The 19,201-nt window shown below is 39.5% G+C and overlaps 1 protein-coding gene across 1 annotated transcript in view; it reads left to right on the top strand.

The window, feature by feature from the left end:
* The window catches only part of syt7b (synaptotagmin VIIb), a 102,136-nt gene that overhangs the window by 43,415 nt on the left and 39,520 nt on the right, over positions 1-19,201 (top strand). The window contains exons 2-4 of the mRNA XM_080027766.1: positions 9,826-9,929; positions 16,481-16,560; positions 17,566-17,700. Coding sequence (XP_079883892.1) covers positions 9,826-9,929; positions 16,481-16,560; positions 17,566-17,700 — 319 coding nt within the window. The remainder of the gene's footprint in view (positions 1-9,825; positions 9,930-16,480; positions 16,561-17,565; positions 17,701-19,201) is intronic.

Here is a 19,201-nt window from a genome sequence, read left to right as displayed (position 1 = left end):
TAGTTTATATAGATAAACAAAATGATGATGGATAAATATAGAGGATATACCTGGCTGATAATGATCCTTATTCTTGAGAAAAGTGTCTGTTTTTTTTATTGTTTGTCCCACTTTGACATTAGGAACAGGAAAGAAGCAAAACATGTTGTTATGCAGGAAGCAATGGACAATGTTTGCAGTTAAATTTGTGTTTTGTTTTTTTGCCCAAAACATGACACAACATGAGAAAATAATGTGAGCTGGTGAGTCAAAGAGTTGATGTATACTTACTGCACTTTATTTCTGGAGCCCTTAACATGTGTTAAAGGTCAGAGAGCTGCTGTTAAACACTGTCGGCACTGATCCTGACTCACAGTTCCTGAACCAAGGTATAATCTGTACCTTGACAAGCAGCAACCTGCCACTTAGTTTGATGGTTTCCATGATTTGATCTGGGAGATAAACAATAGCTTTATGGGGGAAACGCACAGGAATTTTCAGAACATTTACAAAATGTCTCAATATCTAATAAAACAGCATATCATATAAAAAGGCCTTGAAATGAAAAAAAGTCTCAGGTGATGGGTTTAAAATGGCAGCCATCAACCCACGCACCCTTATTATGTTATCCTGACTAAACCTTGCGAAGAAGAGTATATTTTTCTTTCTCTATCACCATCAAAATGTCAGACTTTAGGCCGTACTTTGGGGAAAAGCACTAAGGAAAGAATTAGATCCCCCCTCACTCAGGCAACCAGCGTTTTTGGACAAAGATTTAAAGAGAGTCGCCGGGACCGAGATGTCCCGAGGGAGTTCAGTGTATAAGTGGAAGTATAACCAAATAATACAGCTGTGTGATTAAATGCATTTAGTCTGTCAAAAAAATGGAGAAAATTAAGGAGTCAAATTATTTTATTCGGTGTAATACAATGAGAAAGATTTAAGTAAAATATAATTTAACAACATTTGTCATGATATATTGACAAAAATAAGTGCATACAGATGACTCAACGCTGTACTTGTGACAGCAAGGTTCAACAAACTGGTCTCACATATTTGACAAACAAACACCTGCTGGGATTTCATGACTGAATGGCTGTTTTCTCTAACTTCAAAGCCCCCTCACTCTTCTACACTCCTGTCAGTGAAACTGCATCATGAGGAGTAAATCATGTTATCTGTATAGAGTTAATGAACCTTCAGATTATTCTTAACATTTTATTCCATGCAAAATGGAGCCCATAAAAACAGGGACGCTTGAAGTAACGCTGAGCTTTGATACAGTCACTGGCTTTTAAACAGAGTTTTCTCCTTTCTTTCCCTTTGGCTTTCAGTTTAATTGGACGCCTGTGTTCCTCCCACTGGTTGCTGCTCTTCTGGCAGTGCGCCTGTTGTGCTTGTCAGGGGTCACCTCTCATGGTGGTGTCCCTCTCCATGAGAGCTTCAACCTAAGGCAAGAAATGCTCCTCGGCAGGTCTCACTTCAGTGGCTAACAGTGCTTATTCTCTGCGTTGTGCCAGGCGCTACCACCAGGGGCTGAGTGAACAGGGCACAAACAGATTAGCACAGCAGGAGGAAGAGAGGAGACGAAGAGAGAATAAAAGGTGCACAATTGACAGAGGAACCCGTGCCCACAAGGGAAGAGAGCATAGAGTGGATTAGCGAGGACAGTGTCGGGAAGTGTTTGAGAGAGAGCCAGAGGGAGAAGGTGAGCCTGCTAGAGCCTCACCTTTAAAGTATAATTACAGTCCATTATAACTCTTTTTATTATGCCTTTTGGCCATTGTTACGAGACATTTTACCCACCATGTTGAAAGCTGGGAACAAGGCAACTTCCTAAATCTTTAAAGGAAGGGGTTGACATTTGGTAATTACACTTATGGTGCTTTTCCACTACATTGTACCGGCTATACCTTACTCGCCTTTTTTGGTTTTCCAATAAATCCCTGGTCCCTTGTACCTGGCAGCACCTACTTTTTTGGTCCTTCCCCTGTCGTTGTTCCAGGGACCAGGGTTGAAACGATGAAGTGAAGCACTGCAGACCACTGATTGGTCAGAGCCTCATCAGTGTGCGGCACCCAACCCTTCACAACAAACAGCCAAGCTACTCTTGCGGTCACAGTGTTTGAGCTTGCTGTCGTTGCCGTTTTTTTCCCTACTAGCTTTCAAAACTTGCATTGCGGACAATCATGTTGTGTTCGCTCGCTTAGCTTAGTTTAGCATAAATATTTTAACACATGGAAACAAATAGCTTCATTCTGTCAACACTTCAGTAATTCTTACCAACACCTCCAAGCTCTCTGAAGCTGGTTTAAGAACAAACAACGCATAGTTTGTGTGCAAATAGTTTGAAATGTAATCCTACGTTTTTGTCATTACAAATAACCTAATCTTTACATTACACAACGTCATTCACTGTTAACGCACACAAAATATAGTTTAGCAGTGCTGTCGTAGCCAATTCTATTTGTATGTTCAATGGAGACCCACTAGTAACTTAGCCGGTAGCGACCTTGCATAAGAAGCCATACAGGTGTTTTTGTTGCCAGTAATTAAACCAGGTGGAGCTCGTTAAAGGGGATGGTCTGTCTGTGGAGTAAAGTGACAACTCAACTCAACTTCTATTGTTACTTTGGAAAAACTAATTGAAGCTGCTTCATTTTAAGTAGCATTATATCTCGAGTTCAACTTTATGTATGTTCTGTTAGATTATAATAATCATCAAATCTTCATTGCAAACGCTATCACCAAGAATGACAATTTGAAGACAATTCAACAGTGAGTAAAGGAACACACTAAACAGAGAAGGTAGTGCTACAGGTGTTTTGAACAAGGGTAACCCAGAATAGTGATATATCTATACCTATTTACAGTGGCGTGCACAGACATTTTTGGGGGCAGGTGCTCATTGCAAAAAAAAGGGCACAATATATTCTATCGATGAATGACCAAATAATTTTAAGGGTAATTGTACAAAATCTCCCCTGGCCTAATGACTTTTAATACCCGGCCACACAGAGTGTTTCTCAAAGGAATTTGGGAGACTGTGTTTGGGACCCTGGACCTTCTAGGGGGGTCCGGGGGAATGCTCCCCCGGAAGAAAAATTTGAACCTTTTAAAGTAAAATTCATCAATCAGGTGCACTTTGAGAAGAAAGCTAAGGCTAAATCACCTGTGTCAATGTGGGCTATTTAGTACTATTTTCTGGAATAATTTGGAGACACAGAATTACCAAAAAGCAGAAAGAAAAAATGTACTGTCAAAAACAGTCAGCTTCGGATTTTTTAAAATAATCCCTTATCCTGAATTCTCTCTTTGAAGTCTTCGTTAGGCCCCTGATCTCCGTACTTATAATATCCTATTAAGGTAAATACAAGATTACTGCAAGTCTTGTAACATAGAAATAACTTATGGTTGGGACAAAATAATATAATTAACTTATATAGCTTCATGACTGATTTAGTACCACCAACCCTTTGCTTAGTTAAAATAAAATGTGTGGACAGCTTTTAAGATATTTCAATAACATTTGAGGAACAGTTCAACATTAAAATCTGAGCTTTAAAAAGGCCCTGAACAGTTAACATGACTCTGGTCTTGACTCTGACCCTTCATCTTCCTCCTTGCTGCTGGTGGAGGCTTTCATCCAGGAGAGCAGAGAGCTTGGTTACATTACAACCAGGCACAAGGCTACATTGGGAATTGCCTGTTTGTCATTTAGCAAATAAATTACTGCATGTGTTAATTATATAGCCTAAAGTTAACATAAACAACACAAAATATTCAGCATACTGATAGATTCACATGCTGTACCAATGACAAACTCCTCCGACATTAGTTGTGTTCATCACGTCCTATCTATTTTTTTTGGGCTAGCTTGTTAAGCAGGACAGTCGGCTAATTTATACTCGGCTGTGTGGCGCTGCATGATAGAGGCTACTTTATAACAGAGACAAATAAATGCAAGTTATAGCTTGGCAACTGAGGCTTAGGGGGCAAACAATACACTCCATTCATGTATGTGTTACCTCGCTGGTGGGGCAGGGCAGGCGCAAGAGTAGGTGTGTGTGTGCAGCAGCTGTGAACTGCTGCGGCAACGCGCCTCCGTTTGTGTCCACTCTGCGCGTTCACGTTGACAAAGGAAGTGAGTGCGGAGGAGGAGGAGGGGGGGGGGACATATTTATTGGGGCATTATTGTCAAACGTTTTTAATCGTTGAGCATTTATAGATGATAATGTCGGCATGGGCCACATACTCTGTAAAAAAAAAAAAAAAAAAAAAAAAAAACTTTTTTTTTTTTTTTTTTTTTTTTCAAAAGGGCACTTGATTGGGCCAGGGGAAAAGGGCAGGTGCTTCAGCACCACATCAGGTCTACCTGTGCACGCCACTGCCTATTTACACATTAAAGTTGACAAAGGCCACTGAGAGTAGGCAAACAAGCTAATGTATAAAAGCATTTGCTCAAGGTCCCATCTTCTAACAATATTATGATACTGGAGTCCACAACACGTTTCAACACAAAGTGGTTTTCGCTGTGATGTGAGAAAATTTACCATGAGAGATAATTGTTTAGCATTACATTTGTAAAGGTTAGCTTGTGCTTGATAGTCGATCATTATAAGTTTTAGTTTTCAAGGAGAAAAAAATCCATTAGGAGGCTCAGTTTTCTTCACAAGAGCTTTTTCTATCGTAAGTACAAAACCTGGCTTTGTACTTTCCAGTCACCCAACAGCACTTCAGTGTTATCATTCCCAATTTTGCAGCAATTTACTAAATTGCTACAAAATTTGAATAATTAGGCGTGGTGGTTGGGATGAAGGAGGGTGCTGCGTGTGGGGAGTGAGAGAGAGACAAATGCAGTTTATATGAGGGCTACTTCTGAAGCGCAGTTCTAATCAGTTGTGTTATAAATTACATAATTACAACATGAGTAAAAATAATGGCGTGTTGGCAGAGGTGCAAGAAGGAAGATGGTAGGCAAGAATAACAATTATGAGGAGAATATGGAGAACGACCCTGTAATTAAATATGAAACGGTCTCTGCGTTACGTTTATTGATTACCAAATGATCTCCGACTAGGTATGCTGTTACTCCAAAGTACAAAACACAGAGAGAACAAGTGGGAGAGTTTGAGTGATAGGAGCAGTACTGCCCTGCACTCTTGTTTACACATGGAGCCGTAGGAGGTTCCCAGTATGATACCAAACAGCACAGTTGGTACTGCATCTGTGTGTAATCCACATTTATAGAGCCTCACACAACCTGACAATACATCATAACATCAGCTGCTGCATGTTCTCTTTAAGGATAGGTCTAAATGTGCCACGTTTCGTGTGAAATAAAGGTTTTAGTTTTCATAAATACAATTAAGCTTTTTGTAAATGTGCGTGCAGCTTAGTGTTAATTACTATTTTAATAAGGATCCAAGTCCATTCTTGACCTAAGAAATAGTTGTTTGAAAGAACATTCCAAACTCAAAACCCACTTACTAGCTTTTTTTTGAGCTTTTAACCACATCACACAGTTTTCGTTAGTAGATTTTGCTCCATGCTGCTTTACCTTTAGACGAACATGGATTAAAAACTTTCAAATGGAATAAATGGATACAATTATAACACCTGCTGAGCTTACAACTTGTCAACAAATGTGTTTCCGTGAAAACCCAGCAATCCTCATCCACTGAAGAAAACTGTATGCTATGGTTGAAGGTTCTGGAAAAAGCTAGTAAGTGAACCTTGTTTTTTAGGTTATGGTGTAAAATGATTTTTTCAGTTAATTAGGTGGTTTGTTTACTATATGATTTAGGACTATACTAAACACAATACATAATTATAATGATGTGCAAAATCAGAGGCATCTCTGGACAACAAAAAAGTCAAATATACTGTACATGAAAATAGTTATTTATGAACTTCAATACTCATCAGAGCTAGACCACAAAATCCCCCCCAAAAGGTCCAAATCAAAGGGTACAGACAGACACAAGATGAAGGAACATTGATAACTTTACCTGATGCCGCCAATCAGTTGCCTATTTATCTTAAATCATATTTAGTTCTAAATCAAGTGGGCTAGCCTATATGTGAAGCTTCCCCCAGCCTGATAGTAGATATCCTTCATGTCCGGTCCTGTGGTATCCCTTCAGTCACTGGTGGCCACTGCCAGAGAGATATCATTCCCCAGGTGGCCAAACTGGCTCAGCTGGCTCTTCTCAAAGTGGAGGAGCATTTGCGTGACGTCGAGGTCCATTTGGTTCACTGAGCTCCTCACTCTGTCATGAACTGTTAATATTTTGCTATGGGTCCCTTTGATGTGGCCACCACTCTCACCCGTCAGGTAAAATGGTTATGTGACATGAGTTTATTGGCTTAACTTAGGGAACACTTTAGTTGTAAATTAAAACATTTGCTTCATTAAAGGCCTACTTCACCGGTTGGAATATGAAGGTGTATTGAACTCGGAGATCCTATTTAGTATAAATGTGCAAAAAAAAATGTAATCGGATCATCTTAGCCTGAGAAAAGGCAGAAAGAGTGTTTTATGGTCTCACTGTCTAACTATCTAACAGTTTCCTTCTTGTCCTGACAAGTTATGTTCAAATGAACACACCTCACAGCCATGGGTGTTTTGAGAAACAGGTGCAGTAGTGTATGCCTTTTTGTTAAGGTATCAATAGCAGTTTCAAAATGAGGTCAGAAATGGCCCTGATCCATAGTTTCCCAGTAGTGTGCTTTAAAACAAATATTTCCAGCAATGATTAGTACATTTTGATGAGGCCAGCTCCTGAAACAGATGCTGGGGAGGTCGGTAATTTTGTGAGAGAGAGGTCGCAGTGGGTTGTGGGTTTTGGAGGATATGAGCCTATCTCTTGGGCAAAGATCTTATTCCCAAGTGAGGTTAAAACAGATTTTACGGATTGCTGGTGGGGCACAGCAGCTGAGGTAATACGGGTGTTGTTTCCCACCATCACAAACAAGTGAGACCTGAAGCACAATGCAGTGTTCAGCAATAATCTGTAATCTTAAACAAAAAAAACATTTTCATAACTCTCCACATATAAAATTTCTACATTATTTTACCCCATATAAGGTCGTTGGCCTCTCTCTATGCTCCTAGAAAAACATATATGTAATCATCTTTGTGTTGACATTGAGAGAAGGCATTTCTGGGCGATGTAGATTCAGTAACCAGATGTTCTTGCAGTTGACTTGATATTTATTTTACAGTTTTCCAATACGACCTGAATGATGAAAAAGAACAGCAAACATTTGGACCAGCTTGGTCCAGTCAGCCCTACAAATGCTACAAGTGCTACAGGCTACAAGTGAACGTCAGTGGGAATGGATGCTGTCCATGGTGCTGAACTGCAGTGCTTTAGTGATACATATTACTATTCCAGAAAAGTTATACACATTGAAGATTTATTCATGCCAAACAGATTGCATTCTGATTGCAACATGTTTTGTCTGTATTCACATACAGTATCAGCCAACGCAAGAAGTTTAAACTCCCTACATCCACATTCCCTTCTCTCAATAGCAAATGTGTCTGTTCTTATTTCATTTATAACCTTTGGTATTGGTTGATTTTTTCTCTCCTTTTCAAACACACCATAATCAGCTAATCCGTCAGACATGCTAAAGAAGAGTAAGAACTCTTCTATTTGTTTAAAGTGCATCAAAACAAATTGTGCACTAAGAGGATTCCTGTTAAGTTGCATTCATGTACTGCCTTTAATCTTGCGGATCAAAGATATGCATGCATCACATGAGTCCCTTGAACTCTGAAACGCAATCTGAATCCTACACAGAAAATGTTGACTTCACCGGTGACTTTTAAGACTTTTACACAGATGCAAATATAGAATGCAAAGTTACAAAACAGGTACGTCTATCAATAAGGATTTGCCTTGACAAACTCTGGGATGGTAACATTATGTCTTGACATAAAAAAATCACTTTTCTAATGGTTTTGTGCCTGAAATCCCAAAGTCCCCCTGATGATTTACATCCCACCAAGTGAGAAACTGTCAGTCTCTTGTGTCCACTCTGGAGATCTGGCAGCTCTAAAAGCACTGAAAGGAGACATGCTTTTCTCCTGCTGGTTGCTTTTCCTCTGACTGGAGAGTTGTTTACACCTTTTTATTGCCCGTTCCAACAAAGCGTTGTGTTTAGCTGTATTTTGCTCTAAATTTACAAGGACACACAGCAAAAACGAGCCTACTTATTGGTTTAGCATTGAAACACTCTTGAAAGCAATTTTACCACAGCGCACCCTCTGCCGCCAGACTGAAAAGCTCAGAGCAAGGAAAAACTCAGCCCTTGTGATCTCAATTGCAATCATATCCTGCCCGGTTTAATATTTCCTTATTTAAAATCTGATACTGAATAACCAGGCTAAAAGGCTTTAATTTTGGTGCGGCTTGTGGGTAAAAAAGAAGCTGACACTTTAATAATTGGAGCAATTTAAACTGCCAAAAGCAAGGAAATAAACCTCTGCATTCATGTACACCGGCAGATCATATAGGGGGAGGTTTGAAAAAATAAATAATGATATTTGATATTGACCAACCTAATTATATGTATTAAATGGCATGTGCCTTCAGCAGTTCATTTCTGATTTTCCTTTATCCTTTGTTCACCGGTCCAACTATTTTCCTTTTTAAGCATTGTTGGATATGTATTTTTATTTACAGGAACAGGAAACATGAAGGATGAGAGAAACAGGGAATTACATGCAATAAACCAATGGAACCTCAATGTTGACACTGTATATACTGTAACACAATACTTCCAGATAATAATAGGTATGCTGAAAATGTTTGTACGAGGAGCCAATATCTTGTGTAAATAACTAGGCTACCTACATTTTAAAATTCCTTAGCTTTTTTGTACGTTATCCTTTTGTGTGACTTGACATTTGATGAAAAGCAGTGCTTACACAGAATAACGGTGCATAGAACTATGTCTAAAAGGTGCATAATACTCCTCAGGAAGTCAAAATCACAGGAGGTTTATAAAACGTGAAGGAAGAGGGTGGATATGCATGATTAACTTGGCTTAGCTAATCCCTTCCTTTTTTATTGGCTCGCAAAAAAATACACAAACCTTGAAAGTGCTCAGGCTGGGATGAAGAGTGAAATGGGGAGGATAAAGGTAGGAATCAGTAGTCAGAGGAATTTCTCAGGTACAGACAGAAAGACTCGGAAATAAATAATGTACTGTTTTGCTGAGGAGAGGGATGTTGCAGTTTATGAGCTCATTGTTTGCTGACTTTGTTTTGCCAGCGTGCCATTGCATTTTAAATGACTTGGCAGACAACAGAATGAGCGGCATCGTCGAGAGGCAGTAATTGAAAGTAATAGAGATGAGGAATTAAAGGCTGTGGAAGAAATGTTCACCCGTCTAGACGGGAATAAAGTTGGTGAAGGACTCACGAGATAAAAGAGAGAAAACGGAAGCTAGTAATTGCACAGATCCTGGCCCATGATATTATCTCTTCCTGACATGTGCAAATCTCATATTGATACATGCAGGGAACATGAGTATGAAGCAGCTTCATTGCTTTTATGTCATTTCCCCCCAAACTCCTGGTACATTACTCTCTGTGTCGTACTGATGACAAGGATGAATGGGGAAAGGAAAGAGAGAAAGTACATTACAAAGCATTTCTCCTAAATATACCAACATGTTCTCTTTTGAATGGGGGAGAGTTTTCTTCTTGTTTTATAGACTCGTGTGGAGTTCTGACAGTGAAATTCAAACCTCAGGAACCTCGACCAGGCGAGTGTTACATTAAATGCACTAATACCCTCCTCTCTATGTGTCTCTGTCTCTCTCCATCAGGCTCAGTGTCGCTCAGCGTATTCCTGGTGTCTGTTGCTTTCGTAGTGTGTGCCGTCTGGCTGGTCGCTCTTTGTGGCGTCTGCACCTGGTGTCAACGTAAATTGGTAAGTGACAGCGCTTATTGTTCATATTTCCACAAACATATTTCAATGTTAGCATCTATTTAAAATGTTTTAGAGAAAAAAATGGCGTTTGACATGATTATTCTCAATAATTGTTTCAACTACATAATTACTTTTAAATAATCATTAAGTTATTTTTTTTATGGGACAACAAGTGGTGAATAAATTAGACGTGTTCTGATAACTACTGTATTATTTTTTATGTGACAAAGTAGGGCATGCACTAGTTCCAAACGTTTTTTATATTAGTGTTGAAATATATGTGAATGTTGGTATTGATACCAAAGCAGATCTGAAACGAGTTGTTGATTAGTTAATAAATCAATTAGTCAATCGACATAATTTGCAACCATTTAAACCTAACACTTAAATCTGAAATGACCTTACATAAACAAAACGTTGCACAACTTTGTTAAATTAGTAAAAATGTGATATAAATAGGGATCTCTTTGATCAAAGAATAATAAAAAATTCACTGCCAACATTTGGTTCTTTAAAGTTTTTGATACTCAGTGCTACAGACACATTGGTTCAACACTCAGCCCTGTGAGTGAGGGCAAATGGTTCTGGTGAAAACACATCTTCCTCCACAAAGTCTTTATTCTAACATGCCTCTGAACATTGACAATGTGACATTGAAGATGAACTGCAGCTGTGTGGGCCGTCAGGTTTTCTTCTGGTAATACTGTGGCCTTGAAAATGATTATATGCAGAGGCTGCCTTCTACATGTTGTTGTTAAACAGTGTTTTTGCCCTGTGTGCTCTCCGGCACAGGAGCCAGAGAGAGTATTTGTGTTTTGCCATGGCAGCAAACATGATCAGAGACTTTAGTTCTCTCTGTAAACATAGCTTTGTGCGCTCCGAGCTTGGCGCATCATGGCTGCCTGCCCCCCAGCCTCCAGCGCCATGCTAATGATTCACATGCTAATGAGTATCACTCTGAGCTATTGGCTGCTGGTAGAGTAACCATAATTCCCCCTATACATTTTGATCTTCTGGCATTTCCTCCACTCTGTCACCCCTCACGCCTTGCCTTTGTCCCGCTCTCTCATCTCTGTCTGTCTCTCTGTTTGCATTGTAGCAGTTGATCAAACACACACAAGCAGAGAGTTAAATGGGCTTTTTCAGAGGACAAATAGCAAAGTTAAATGATACAATAATATCATTTTAATATTGTAATCCCTCACTATAAACTATGTATTGCAGAGTAGTGCTCCTTAAAAGCCATTTTGTTATCATTGTTTTGGAGTAACACAAATCCACTGAATTAGACCAGAAACATGTCTTTGTTTATCCTCATGTTATCTGTGTCTGTTTTTGTTTAACCCTCCTTTACATTTTATTCTTGGTTTGTATTTTCCCTTGTCACTTTAACTCCATGTCCTTGTCAGAATGTCACTGATTTCTTTCTTCAGCAATGTCCCTCTCTGTTTCCGTAGCTGCTCCCACTGTAGTCTCTTTCCTCTTCATAGTCCCTTGTCTCTTTTATTTTTTTCCATTTTCCATATTAATATATTTTGTTTGTTTAGTGTGATACTCTCCTAAAGGTTAAATGAATAAACACCTACAGGTAAGAATGTGCAATGTACCAAGAATGGGAGTTTGAAAAGGTCAGTAATAGGGCTGCATAATGATTGTTCTCATCATCTCTATATGACGTGAGGTAAAGGTAATCAGCACATTCAAATATAGCACTAATAGTAAGTGTTGCTCATCTGGGAGGCCGTGTCTGTACTGCTGAAGCAACATATGGGATGTTCAGTAAAACACAGGACACACTCCACACACTGTGCACCCAAGGGTTTGTGTTTTGACTACCAACACAATGGTAACCTGGTCGGTTCACAGCGACACAGTTGACTTTTTAAAAGGGCAGCTAACTGAATACATTTCCTTTCATCCACCAGACTGTTAAGTTGGGGGAAAACACACATCCAGATGTGTTAGCCAGTTTATATTGAACATGCCACCACTGTGATTTTGAGTGAGTTTAACACTGCATATTGAGGGTTGGGGATTTCACAGGTATTTGATAACACATTTTAAAGGGGACACATTTCAATGTATCATGTATTGTGGGGTAATAATGGCGGTGATAACGCCCTTGGCCTACTCATTAACATTTAATCGAAAACTTCAATCTTTCCCCCAACCTTAACCCTAATTGCTTTTGTTGCCTGAATTGCTCCAGGGTGTAAGAAAAGAGAGAACAAAAAATAGTAACAACGAAAACACATTAGTAGTATATAAACAACATTTGTAGGAGATAGGGTTGGTAAATTAAGGTTTTGTGTGTTTAGGATATTGAAGAGACAAGCCATTTATTCTTCTGTTGAATCGTATAAATAGGAATGGCACATTTATTGCCATAAAAGAAAAAGACGAAAGCATTTGCTCCATGACGCTGCCTGCTGGAACTGGTCTCACGCAATTGGTTGTTTTCTGGGAGTGGAAGGGGGAGGGAAGCGGGAGGCAGAGGCAGATACAGCTGCTTAAGGCACGCAGACTGGCAGGAAGAGAAGGCGATGCTGGACGGTCGGGTGTCCGACATCCAGGTGTGCAACTATACAAGATGACAGCAGGACACCACAGGGAAGCCGGAACGCACTGCTCAGAGCAGGGACTCACATCTCCAATCATCCCTAAGTTCCTGTGCAGAGATACGCCACCATCATTATTCTTGATTCCCTTTCAACCCTCCTCCATCCTGTCCCTTGCCGTTCCTCTCTTGCCCCGCTACTCTGTCGTGGTACTCCTGTTCCTTTCCGTCCCCTTGATCTTCCCTCCCGTTTCTCACATCCTCCCACACTCTCTCGACACTGTGCCTTCTCCACCCTCTCCACTCCATCCCTCCTCAAGATTTTATGATTCTGCTAAATGATAGATGAGCTGTACTTGATAGCATATTCTGTTATAAATCCATCCCTTTCCCATGTCCCCAAATCTAATGCTATTCTGTCCTGTGTGTATGCACTGCACAGCATGTTTACAGTGCAGTGGCTGAGATAGATTAGGTCAGGGCCAGAGCTTCACTCCCTGTTGGAAACGTTTGTGCAGAGCTGGACTTGTGATGTGATAAATAATAGTGTAGTGTGGATGGATTACAGATGGATACAGTAGAATAAATAAAGGGGCCACCTGTCTGCAGGACAGATGCTGGGCTGCATCTAAAAGCCTTCAGGCTGCAGGCTGCTTAAAATCCTTTATTGAGTGCAATCTACTTGCATTTATCATTCAGTTCAAAATCGAGCTGCAAATCTCTCAACCAAAAAAAAGAGTAAAGGAATCGTCTATCAACGTCTGATAAGAAGTTTGGTCACGTAAAGATAAATATTATGAGCAAAAAAAACATTTCTTTACCCTTTGGATGGAAGCAAGTAGAGGGAAAATAAAATAGCAGAAACTGAAAATAGACGTAGGAACTAGAGTAACTGTCTGATAAAACACAGCATTGGTTGTTTGTTGAGACACATAAAAACAACCTACTGCATCTGTTTGTTTTCCTGACAAGTTGATGGCGGTGACAGAAAGAAATTCCCCTCTATCTTAATCAGAAGTAACATGATATTTTCATTTCTCCAAAACCTATATTGTTATATCAGAAAACAAGCGCATGAATGGTCATATGGGTCATTGTGGACAACATTTCTTGTCTGTTTAGGTGTGAGGAAACTCTAGGCTTCCTGTTCCTTGTCTGCATCTGGAACCATCTGTTCTTCAGACAGCTCTTAAATATGCATGAGGTTGTACTGAAACTATCCGTATGTGAAGTATCCGATTCCAAGGTTTCTACCAAAACCCCTCTTTTACCCATAGCACCTTTTTTAGGGGTAGTTTTTAATGTTTTCACACCTCTTTACATTGAAGCTTTATGTGGAGTCTTGTCAATGGTTCTATAAAGATCTCATTCCTACTCCTATTAGGACTCACACTCTTATGGCTGCCGGCATTGACAGACACCCTCTCTATGACTCTTCTCTTTGTCCTAAATAATTGAAGGAACACAAATTCAGTCTACTCAGCAAATGGTGATGTCAGACAGTCCTCTTTTAAAGACCTTGTGTTGTCCCTCACATAGCAAGGACATCAGCAGCACGAACCACATGGTGTTTCACCGTTCGTCCTTGGTTTGAACCCTACCGCTTGACGGCGGCTTTTTAGATTTGTACGTTCTCTCCCAGTGTGTATGTGTCTCTTCAATTTCTTCCAACAGTCCTAAGACATGCAGGTCGGGTGAACTAAAACAACTAAAAATAGCCCGTAGGTGTGAATAAGAAACAGTGGCATAGCATGTGACGTGACAGAGAGGTACTGTAGAAGCTGTGGCTGCACACCAAGGTCTACTCAGTGTTCCTGATGCAGAGGTTTAACCCGCTTACCACCAGGGTTGGCATTTTACACTGTTATGTGAAAACAGTGTGTTTGGTACGATGACTTCTCAACAAAATGGTGTTTCATTATACGTAAACAATCACATGCTGACAGCAGAACAGAAACCATATGCAGAAACCACTAATAAAAAGATAGCTTTTCTATTTCTTTTGAAATTTAATTTCCCAAGTAACATTCAATTGCAGATCGCATCCACTTCATTTATCCTTATCATTAGTATTCAACATGTCTCTTTCTATGAGCTGTTTGCAAGTCGGGGCATTAACCCTTAATGCTGTGTGTGTTGCTGAATAAAATCTCAGTTCTGAGGAAGAGAGGAGGAGTCAGATTGACACTTCAAAGAGGGAAGTTATGAATTAGTTTATATGTATCTATAGGTTTGACGACTTTTGTGCAATTAAAAGGAAGCGCGGTTGAGGGTGTAGGAGTGAAACAGGAAACACCAAATGGATGCAACATGCTACAAAAAGCAAGAAAACCAATCTCGGCTTATGTAAAAGTAACAATAAATAATTATAGGCCTATACATAGTTTTCCTTTAAACATACAACTCTCAAATCTTATGTTATGTAAAACTCATCACAATGGGACCAACATAGTTTTCTCCTCACATTGTAATTTGTCATCCAGGCACATTGTGTACTGGTAAAAGTCTTTCTTATTGATAGATAGCTAATGTGGAGGAGTCAAATGCGGAGTACTGCATATTTTGTCAAATTATCACTCATGGGATTAAAACTCATTTAACTTGCTGTGGAGGATGATTATCTACAGAAGCAGATGGTGATCTAGCTGAGATTTCCAAACAGGATCATGTTGGTGTGTCTAATTTTGTCTCACGGCCAGTTGAGAAATGGGGAAAGGTCTTGTTTATTCGGTTGACATTTAGCGATATATGTGCTCCTAATGTCCTTGATGTGAAGTTAGGATGGAAAACATTTTGTAAGTGTAGAAGGGTCTGCGTGACTCAGCACGGAAAGAGCTCAGTGTAAACAACCTCAGGAGTTCAATGTATATAGAGAGGTCAATAAAACACAGGGGTCAATAACTGTGTGTTGCTTTGCTGAAAGCACTATTTTAACATTTACAGCAAGTTAAGTAATAGAAGTGTATGTCTCACCCTCCAAAGAAGCCTGCAAGGATAGACACCTTATCCCTGAGAGGACACATTTGGTATTATTCTAATTATTATTATTATTTTACAGGCAGTCCCTTCTGGAGATACCCACAGCGTTATGAATTACTGTATAGCTCAGCATTAGGTTTCACTTATTGATAGTGAAAGCGCAACACTATACTGTCTAATCTTATATGACCAGGCAATGATATTCCCCACAGTAATTGCGTTTACATTGTTTTGTAAACTGTAATAATGAGTGACATTTTTGTTGAGCAGAATATTTGCAGTGCAGATTGCTTTGCTTGATGTGTGTTACTGTAAACGAGAGAATACTAGTTAGACTAATTAATTTACCTAATAATGTTTTCTTAACAATCTCATCTGACCACAGGAGGCAACGTAAGCAGCCAAAGCTTACCAAACACTGTCCTTGTGACCTTGAAGCGGTATCCCCATAGCTGGTATTCGTGGTTTCATTATTGAAGAGGAGCACATTTTACTCTGTGATTGTAATCCCCGAACGCACAGCTGTGAATATAACTAGTTGATTATGTTTCTACGGGTTTAATGCACATGCTATGGCAGCTCCTACACAACCATTGCAATGAAAAAGGGTCATAGATACAAAGTTATGTGTAGATATGAACTACAGTTTTGTTAATGTCAATGTTAACTCAGTGTATTGCATATTATGCATGATGTCCTTGTCTGTGTGTGAAGACATGTTAGTGAATGTGTCGTATGCATGAGGGTGTTTTTGCATCTCATTGTAGTTAAGTGGTACTCATCGCGTGTTTGATCCTCAGACGCCGGCTGTAGTCCTGGCATCAAACCAATTGTTGCCTCTTATCCTCATTTATCGCATTTTACAACATGTTTTAAACCCGATTGTGTCCTTAAGCCTCCATAATGAGCACTTGACTTGCCAAAAAATGCTTTTGTAAACAACGTTCAAGACATGGCTCTAAGATCTTTCTCCCCGTTATTCTCTCTCTCTCTCTCTCTCTCGTCACTTTTGCAGGGAAAGAGGAATAAGCCCGGGGTGGAGACTGCCAGCTCTCCAGAATCTGTGAGAGGTCGAGGGGAAAATAAAGCCATCAAGTAGGTGTCAGGGAGGGTTTTAGATGGAGGCATATGGAAATGATCTATGATGTGGTGATAGTATCGCCTATTAACTGACATTTCTGATTGAAAAGCTAATCTCGTAGCACCCCCTGCATGGTCTGAAATGTGAAGTGTTGTTATACAGGGACTTTTTTTCTCATTTATCAAAGAGGCTGAGTTGTACAGTCTCAAGAACAACCAAGGAAAGATACTCGAAATTTTGTTTGTGTAAATAAAAGGTTTGTTTACATTATAAAAAGCCGCACTTCATAACAGCACACTCAAAATGTGTTGTAGCCTCTACATTATGTTAAAAATTAAATCCAAGACATGGTTCAAATCAGAATACTCAAACTAACTATACATTTCTTTTTGCAATGTCTTGTACTGTGCTTCAACCTGGCATAGGTGTTGTAATATTATTTTAGAATACATATTTATATTGGGAACACTGATTGTATGTTGTTGTTGGCATTACTAATGATGTCCTGAAGGAAGGGCAACACATAATGTCATTTATACAACCCATTTATAACTATTGTTTTGCCAGACATTATTATATCAGTTAATTTCCAATGTGTGTTTTTTTGATAACCTGTTCTTGTTTTCTTTAGGATGTTCGGCCTCCGATGTTTTTATTTGTGTCCTAATCCCTGATAAAATGTCCACTTCACACTGCCGGTGTTTTCTTTTCTTTTGTTTCTATAATCATGCACCAACATTTCATTCTAACAGGTTTTTCTTTGGACATGCACATTTCAAAAGACTTATCCCTTTGTCCTGTTGAAGTATCTTTGTTTTAGAAAATAACTTTATAGGGGATTGACACTATCAAATGTGTCCTATTTATTAACACCCTCTCCTTGACCTTTAGATTTAAGACAGTATTCCTACTTTGCTCATTGTTGCCATCACTAACACCTGGCATGTCTGTTCATCTTGGTCTTTGATCCTGTGCTGCTCTCACCCGTCTCCCCTTTCTCTCTCTCACTCTTGCCCCAGTGATCTAGACAGAGACTTTTGGAATAACAATGACAGCAGCAACGTGCAACAGAGGTGGAGCTCCTACCCGCCCAAGGAGTTCCTGTTAAACATGTCTCCATATGCTCCCTACGGAGACCCTCGCCTCACGCCCAAGTGAGTCTCAGTCATGGCTGGTAAGGGACGCCTCTATCTGTGCAGGGCTGTAATGAACAGGGGCTTGTGTGCACCTTGAGAAACTCCCTCAAAACTCAATGAATAGTGAACAGAAATTGGCACTGCAAAGATCGGTTTTGCACACTAAACTTATGATTTTAACACATTCTAGTGTTCGTCTATTTGTGTGTAGGTGCCTGTCAGATAGTACAAAGATAGTCTTATACAAAGGCAAATATTTATCAATATTCAGTATCACTTCGAGCAGTGAGAAGGTCATGTTTAATTGACTGAAAGGAGGCGGAAAGGCCTAACTTTGTAATACTGTCTGGCCTCATATCTTTAAACAGTAGTCTCCGCTCATCCGTGGTAATCCTCATGTTTTTTATTTCAAGCATGTCCACAGTGAGTTGGTGATTAGTATACACTACTTGCCATGCAGCACCTGATGGGTATGTGCAACACAATCCCTTAGTAGTACTCTGATTCCTTGGACTGCTCTAGCATTGACAGAAATTACAACCAATAACCTTTAGGTGGAAGGCATTGTTTCTGTCTGCCAGCAACAAAGCAAAATGTATGAATATATCATCACTGAAACAGACTTTAGATGCTTTAGTTTAGACCATAGATGATCAAATTTATGTTGAAGACACAACTGTTTTAGGAGGTCCTATCTTGTTACAATCAAAACACAGAACATACAATCTGGAAAATACAATTTTAATGTTGCATGTAGAGAGTGGTGTACAGGGTGTACAAGTGAAAAGTTTGATAGCCCCATTCCCTACAGCCCTGCTGCCCTCATCAGACCCTCTTTAGTCTTTACCTGTCACCTGCAGCCCATGGAGTGTTACCATGGAGATGGACAACCCTCAGAGAGCAGATCTCACTGTTTCACCTGAACCTGTCCCCCATTGTAAACAACCCAGCCTCTCAACTCCATTTCAGAACTTCCTCTCTGTAGACATGTTGTAGACTTGACTTAAACATACTTAACCATTAGGGTTTTCCCAAAGGGTTGACTGTTGGATGTGTATATATAGTATACATATATATATATATATATATATATATATATACACGCACAGTTTTTGTTTTCTATCTGTGAATGGGTTAGAGGAAAAGTTCGTTTTGGGAAGTTAGCTTATTTTAATTTTGGCAGAGTTAGATAATAAAAATGGATAGATAGATAAGATAGATAGATAGATAGATAGATAGATAGATAGATAGATAGATAGATAGATAGATAGATAGATAGATAGATAGATAGATAGATAGATAGATAACTGATTGACTGACACATTAGATCTGATTTGTTTAAGCCACACAGAAAAAAAATCAAAGTGATAAAAACAACAATGTGCTGTTCTCCAGGGTTTGTCATGTACCAGAGTATGTCTTCAGAATCAAAAGTAGTATTCAACTTCCCAACAGAACTGTCCAACAGAAATCAAATAAGCGTATTTCCCCAAAAAACGTAAACTGTACCTTAAACCGC

This window comes from Ammodytes marinus, assembly GCF_949987685.1.
Source record: "Ammodytes marinus genome assembly, chromosome: 1".
Classification (NCBI taxonomy): domain Eukaryota; kingdom Metazoa; phylum Chordata; class Actinopteri; order Uranoscopiformes; family Ammodytidae; genus Ammodytes; species Ammodytes marinus.
This window is presented reverse-complemented; position numbering and strand designations above follow the sequence as displayed.